General features: G+C 33.5%; 1 protein-coding gene across 2 annotated transcripts in view; it reads right to left on the bottom strand.

Annotated features, from left to right (window-relative positions):
* LOC125044954 (zinc finger protein 341-like) overlaps positions 1–4125 on the bottom strand; it is a 16473-nt gene extending 12348 nt beyond the window's left edge. The window contains exons 1-4 of one of the 2 annotated variants that reach the window (XM_047641928.1): positions 4080–4125; positions 2142–2303; positions 1014–1121; positions 668–807 (exon numbers count right to left, since the gene is read on the bottom strand). In XM_047641928.1, the coding sequence (XP_047497884.1) occupies positions 668–807; positions 1014–1121; positions 2142–2303; positions 4080–4110 (441 nt within the window). In that variant the 5' untranslated portion in view covers positions 4111–4125. Of the gene's footprint in view, positions 1–667; positions 808–1013; positions 1122–2132; positions 2304–4079 lie in introns of both variants that reach the window. The other variant, XM_047641927.1, reaches the window with a different exon arrangement.
* Between the last annotated feature and the right edge of the window lie 3375 nt (positions 4126–7500).

The following is a 7500-nucleotide window of genomic DNA, read 5'->3' on the forward strand; positions in this document are numbered from 1 at the left end:
AACAGGCATAAAGAGTTTCCTGAATCATTACTGAAATGATATCAATAGACAATAACATGAACTCCTTGAAACAAGGCTCAAGTAAGGGATTCCTGCACTTTCGGCCAGGCCTAGGGACACTATCTTAAGAACTAAAGGAACCAGACTTGGCGTGTTATTTGCCCAAAGCTTAATTACTTTTCTCAGACAATTAGGGCTTAAATCCTCAATGAAGCCTGCCTAGATATGCCTCAAAAGGATTTGGGAGTAAAATTCCTGTTTATACAACTACAAATTTGAAGAGTGCTTGCTTGCATGAGAGTGTACACATTACATGATGAAAATAGATTATAGAGAGTGGAGAGCACATTAAAATTTGCTCGCTTCTGATAACCCTTCAAGGGTTTTTAGACTATTGCTCATCAAACTATTTTGCCAAATATTGTCATTGCAAGTACAGCTAAAAAATGTTTCATTAAAAAAATTATATATCTTTATTATCTCCCAACAATTTCTTTACTACAGAGAGGGATTAATTTTATGATGCAGAAAGAAATTTGGTAATACTGTGCTTGTATTATTCTTACAATCGTTATTAATATCTTTCTCTTCAAATTACAATACCAAGCATAATATTTTTGTATCTCTAATCTCCCTCCCTCAAAAAAGGAAGACAAGATTCACTCACAGGAGCTGTATGAGGTTGTACTTGCACATGGATTTGATTTGCAAGTGCAGAATTTTCTGCCTCGAAGCCAGTGTGATCTGTGGCTGAGGGGGGAAGACCACCCTGGGGTGCTTGCAAGGCCCGAAGATTCCCATTTTTGCCTAGGAAAGAAGGTAATTCTTTAATATAAATAAATATATATTACTGATATTTTGACAATTCCTCAAAAAATATATAATACATTTACTACTTTATGCTACTAACATTTTAACATAATTTGCCTTAATTTGTCCATTATACTAAACCAAGAACAAAATCGTTACATATATTCACAGAAATATGTAACACACTTTTCCTTTTACTTTACCTGAGCACTGGTCACGTTTGTGGAGCACAAACAACTCCAGTGATGAAAACTGTTTCTTGCATCGCCCACACTGAAATACATCATCTTCGTCTAAAGGAACTCCTTCACCTGACAAAGAAAAAAATAATGAATATATACATTTGAGGTAATTATTTAGAATTCAATGCATCAAATGACTGATTGTCTGGCCTTCATGCTTAGAGCTGTTGTAAAGGTCAACAAATCTTCATTAACTGCAATTTTGCAAGAACGACTTTAGACTGATTCTGTATATGACAATACATCACTAAAAAGCATATAGCCTCGATCTTAACAAAATCTGACATTACCATAATATATTGGTCCACAGATTTTAATAAAAGAATAAGGGCATTTCCTTTAGTTTAACATTCTGTAAAAAAAAATACAATATTCACTACTATTCTAATAAATAAAAGAAAAAAAATATTTATAAAAACATAGATAACAAACTTTGAAAATGATAATTTTGCAAAGGAAAATGTATTTGTAAGTTGTAATTGTTCAGAACAGAGTAGCACCAGAGAAAATGTATGGCAACAGTCATACACAGTACATAAATTACACTATTCAGACTAATGAATGATCTGCAGAAAGTAAAGGTATGGTAACAACCACTTCTCAAAATCTGTGAATTCTTGCTCTTACAAGTATATCCAACAAAACAAAACGTCCCACTATCTTGACACTTTGTACTTTGGCAAAGGCCAACACACTATCACATATATGCAAGAAAAACTCTTCATATGGCAATAAATTGCAATAGCTTTATCTTGCAAGAATATAAGAGGTGCTGAGAATGGGAGAGGTGAACTCACCAAAATCAAGTTTAAAGATAAATGGGTTTAAAGTTTTCTTTTCAGCCTGAACATGAGTTTTACACCATATTTATAACCTTATTTCTCATTTTTGTTAAGGTGGCGAGTTTGTCTCTCCCATTCTCAACACATCAATTGTGGTCGAGGTTTGGCCTTTGCAGTTGGGTCAAGCGGCACAGAAGCCACCCTGCTTCCATGCAATTTATTCTAAATACTGAAAACAAGAACAAACAATAAAACACAAAAACAAAACAGAACAAAACAACAATAGAAGAAAACACACCCCATTTACTTATACTCGTATTTGTGATGGCTGGAGAGAGCTGTGTTCCTTGGTGGCTTGTTGAGGTTACGGTGGGAGGTCCCCCTGATATTGTGACTGTGCTCTGGATCAAGCCTGGGGTCTCAAGAAGCTGTTGGACCGTCAGACCTCCCGAGCCCTCGAGAGTCACTCCTGTGATGAAGAAGTAAATGGTTGAGTCGTTAAATAATTCTAGGTTCAATCTTGCGATGAAGAAGTAAATGGTTGAGTCGTTAAATAATTCTACGTTCAATCTTGCGATGAAGAAGTAAATGGTTGAGTCGTTAAATAATTTTACGTTCAATCTTGCGATGAAGAAGTAAATGGTTGAGTCGTTAAATAATTCTACGTTCAATCTTGCGATGAAGAAGTAAATGGTTGAGTCGTTAAATAATTCTACGTTCAATCTTGCGATGAAGAAGTAAATGGTTGAGTCGTTAAATAATTCTACGTTCAATCTTGACATCACCATATTGAATGCTCAATTTGATTTGAGATGCCAGATTAATTATCTGATAAATACATATAAATATATATTTTTTTTACGTATAGCATTCTTAAAATGAATATTACTAAAATGTTATAAGAGTATATTTAGAAAATGATTGATTGCTACAGTTCTAGAAAAATATAAGGGAAATTCGAAAAGTTTCAGTTAGTATACTTTAAATACATATAATCTGAAAACTAAAGATATAATTAAAAACAAACTGCATAAATCTAAATGAATGGAAAATTTCTAAAACAGATAGTTTCATCTTAAATCTAAAAAAAAATAATAAATGCAAATAGCTCTAGAGATGCAATAACTGTGCTAGGGCAATATATGAGTCTTAAGAAAGTTTTACTTGCAAAAAGCTTTTTGTGATATATTTCAAAGTTATTTAGAGAAAGATAAAAAATAAAGTACATGACATTACTTTTCTAAAATATAAGAATATTTTTTCCTATTATATAAATCTAAAAATAAATAAGCTTTGATAACAATGTGTGGAAATCATAGCATTTACTTGTCCTCATGAATTTAAAAATATATAATGACTGAACAATTTTGCAAGGTACATTAATCATACAAGACAAATAAACTTGAAACACAAATTTGCTTTTCCTAAACAAATGCAGATAAAGTTTCATGAACTTTTTCTCAAACACCATAACAACTTAATTTAAAAATAACATTATGATATTTCTGAATTGTTTGTGTTCATACACATCCATAATCAGAAGTGACTTTTCTCACCAATAATTAAGCAAACAAACAAAATATCTCCTTTATTTAACCCCACTAAAATCCCCCCCCGTAACTTTAAGAATTGCACATTACAATAGATATTACATTTACAAGAGTTATCCAGTTTGCAACAAGTAACACAGGTATTATGCCAGTCAACATCTATTACTTATAGAAAAGTCCCACAACCCTCCTTTAAATAAATTTCTAAACATTCAGATAAACCTAAATCTTGATAATAATACCGAAAATGCCCGAGAACCGCAAGCAACACCGAAATCCAAGCTAAATTCTCGTCCCCCGGAGAGAAATCCGGCACCAGCGCCCTGTCTCCTGCACAAAACGGGGAGGTTTTGGCTTTTCCCGTCGCTGGCTTCACCCCTTATTTCCTCCCTCAGGTCAAGCGAGGTCGCCCGAAACCCACTCCCCAGAAGGACCACGAGGCCTGCGTGTCACGACAGGAGCTCGCACCCCTCGGAAGGCCACGGAAATGGGGAGAAAAGGAAGATATTGCAGTTGTCTTGGCGTTATTGCGATGGGAATGGAGAGGGGAGAGAGGGAGATGACGTTATTTATGGGTCATTTCTTCTCTCTAAGGCCTCATGGCGAGCCTTGCCACTTGTTGTCACTCTAAGTGTCGCGTGGCCTGGCCCTTGTCACGCCAGGAGGCCATAAATCATGCAAAAAAATCTAAATACCTGTGAGGGCGTCGAAGATGGAGTGGGACATGATGGCGGATGAGGTTGTGACGTCACGGAGATACGCGCTGTTTCTATATGACGTCACTGATGGCTAAGTAAATGGTAAACTGCCATTTTCCTCGAGTCATTCGACGAAAGGAACGGTAATTGCGTATTGATTATATCAGTGTAATTGATATTATTTAATTTAAGACTTCTAACAAGCTTAAATATTTCCCTGTGTAGAATAATAATCTGGCCAATGGTTGCAAAGCCCGTGACGTCATTGTTCATTGGGAGGAGCCTAGCTAGTGACGACACGCAGAAGGAGGCGGGGCTTATCCGTGACATCACAATGGGCGGGGATTTGAAACTTTCCCAAACTTGTCTTCAGATGTGTGTTGGCAGTTTTAGGGTGCGGATGTGTCATGTGTTGGTGGGGCCTTTTGTAACTTGTGCAATGTCGCGGAGGAAACAAAGTAATCCTAAGCCGCTGAAAAGTAAGTGTTGGGTGTCCATGTCTTGCTTATTCGTGTCTGTTGTTCGTTAATAAATGATTTTTTTATTCGCGGGAGGGAGGAGCCCTTCTGGAACCTAAATAAAAACACCATCACTATGTGGAGTTTACATGTGCGTCTTTTGTTCAATGCTGATATGTCTCTTTGATTAGTAATATTGGCTTCTGTACTTATAATTGATTGTTTGTAAAGGCGTAAAATAGAAAGTAGTGTCAGTTGTGTTCAGTCACATGTCCACCTCATTACACCTGTTTCGGGAAACCATGAATAGTCACATTATTGGGGCAAAGATGTTATCATTTATTGTTGAATGGCTTTTTATTGATTATTTCGCGCTTTGTCATGTAGTCTTGTTTTGTTTGCGTCCGTACCTTTGTGAAACGAGGGAAAACAACGATACGAAAGGTTAAATATTGCACGATTGTTATTAGTTACCCATCACCCACTATCAGGCGGTGTAAATAAAGTGCCAATCACTTATAATCCTCCATTGACATTTATGAGAGAGAGAGAGAGAGAGAGAGAGAGAGAGAGAGAGAGAGAGAGAGAGAGAGAGAGAGAGAGAGAGAGAGAGAGAGAGAGAGAGAGAGAGAGATGGGGGATGGGGGGGGGGGGTCAGTTAAAGAACAAATGAAAATAATAAAGTATAAACGATTAGTAGAGTAGGGAGTCAAAGGGAATACATGAAAGAGGCCAAATCTACAAGTCAAGAAGGAAAAAAAGAAACGACATATAAACAGACAGACACAAGATACACAAGAACGGACACTTCAAGACACCCAACACTCAACACAAATACATAAGAAACAGACAGGTTGACAGAGAGAGGGAAGGAGGGAGAGAGAGAGGGAGGAGAGGAGAGGAGAGATGTAGAGGGACGACTGCGTAGCACGACCCGCTCTCCCCTACTGCCCACGAGGCCGCCCTTCCTTCCCTTATCAGCCCGTCCATCCGCCCCTTAGATCCGTATCTTCAGGCAAGGGAAAGGGGCTGACGATCACTATCTGGCCGGGGGCTCGCTGGATAAGGCTGGCGCAGGCGACGTTGGTTGTGTGATGAGGGTCTGGTGTTGTTGTTGTTGTTATTGTTCTTGTTTTTTGTATGGGTTTGTTGGTTCTGGCTGTGGTTGAAATGTTGTTTTTCTTTTTCGTGTTGCTTCTTGTTGCTGTCGGTAGCTTTGTCGATATCTCAGAATATATATTTCGTTGTTCATGTAAAAGCGCCTTTATAATATTCGCTATCATGTCCATTATCATTTACATTACAAATATAATCATCCTGATTATTAATTTCAATAGCATCATAATTATTATAATCGATACACTTACATCACCGGAAGCCTATTTTTCATTACCAGTAGTATTTATTTATGTGTCACAATACAGTTATTTATATTACTATGACAACCGCTCTCATAACCATAAATACTACCGGTAGTGGTATTGTTACTGCTATCACTATCATCATAAGCATATCATTATTACTATTATCATCATTATCTTCCCATTGGTGTTATCATTATTGTTGCTGTTGAAAATATTGATATAATTGTATACTTATCATGACATGAATCTAAGTACTACTACTACTACTACTGCTACTACTTCCAGTTATTGATAATAACGATGATGATAATGATAATACTAATGGTAATAATAATAATAATGAGATTATGATAATAATAGTGATGAAAGAATAATCATATTCAATTAATAATAATAATTATTATTAATATTGCTATTATCATTATAATTACGGTTCAGTAATATCATCATTGTAAGTATTATTATTATTATCATTAACATCATTATTATAACTATAACTTTTTTATTATCATTATTGTTGTTGTTATTATTATTATTATTATTATTATTATTATTATTATTATTATTATGATTATGATTGATATTACCATTATCATCATCATCATTATTATTATCATTATCATTAATATTATTATTATTACTGTTACTCTAACTATTGCACTTATAACTGTGATTGAAAGAAAAGCAATGATAATAACAACAGTAACAACAATAACAAGGATGGTTATCACTGCTGTAGTTATTGTTATTACTAACATAATTTTGAATATTACAGATTCCGAATTATGATTATCGTCTTCATCACCAACTTTACTGATTTTAATATTGTTACTGTTACTGATGTTAATGAGGATGATTATTACATTACTTGTAATAATTCAGAATATAGGAATAGTAATCAAACCAATAATGATTATGATAATAGTAGAATGATATTAGTAATAACAATATCAATAATTATATTAGTATATCTATAATAATAACAATAACAACAACAACAACATCAACAACAGTAATAATAATAATAATAATAATAATAATAATAATAACAACATCAACAACAGTAATAATAATTATAATAATAATAGTAATAAAGATATTGATAAGGATAATCATGATAGTAAAATTGATAGTTATGATCATTACATTATTTTACTTTTATTATCATCCTTAATTCCACATGGGTTAGTATTTTAACCCAATTGTTGAGGAAATCTTAGCATGAATTATGATTCCCTTTTTATCTTGATCATAATTACCATGTCATTGATATGTTAATTGTCTGTATTGTGTTCAATATTATTATTATCATTATTATTATTATTATTATTATTATTATTATTATTATTATTATTATTTTATTAGTATAGTTATTATTGTTGTTGTTGTTATTGTTATTTCTTTATTGTTATTATTATTGTTATTTTTTATATTGTTTTCAATATTATTATTTCTATTGTTGGTGTTGTTATTGCTATATTATTATTATTATTATTATTATTATTATTATTACTCTTAGTCTAATTCATGTTATTATTTTTATTTTTATTATTATTATTATTATTATTGTTATTGTTATTGTTATTATTGTTAATA

This window comes from Penaeus chinensis, chromosome 36 (assembly GCF_019202785.1).
Source record: "Penaeus chinensis breed Huanghai No. 1 chromosome 36, ASM1920278v2, whole genome shotgun sequence".
NCBI lineage: Eukaryota > Metazoa > Arthropoda > Malacostraca > Decapoda > Penaeidae > Penaeus > Penaeus chinensis.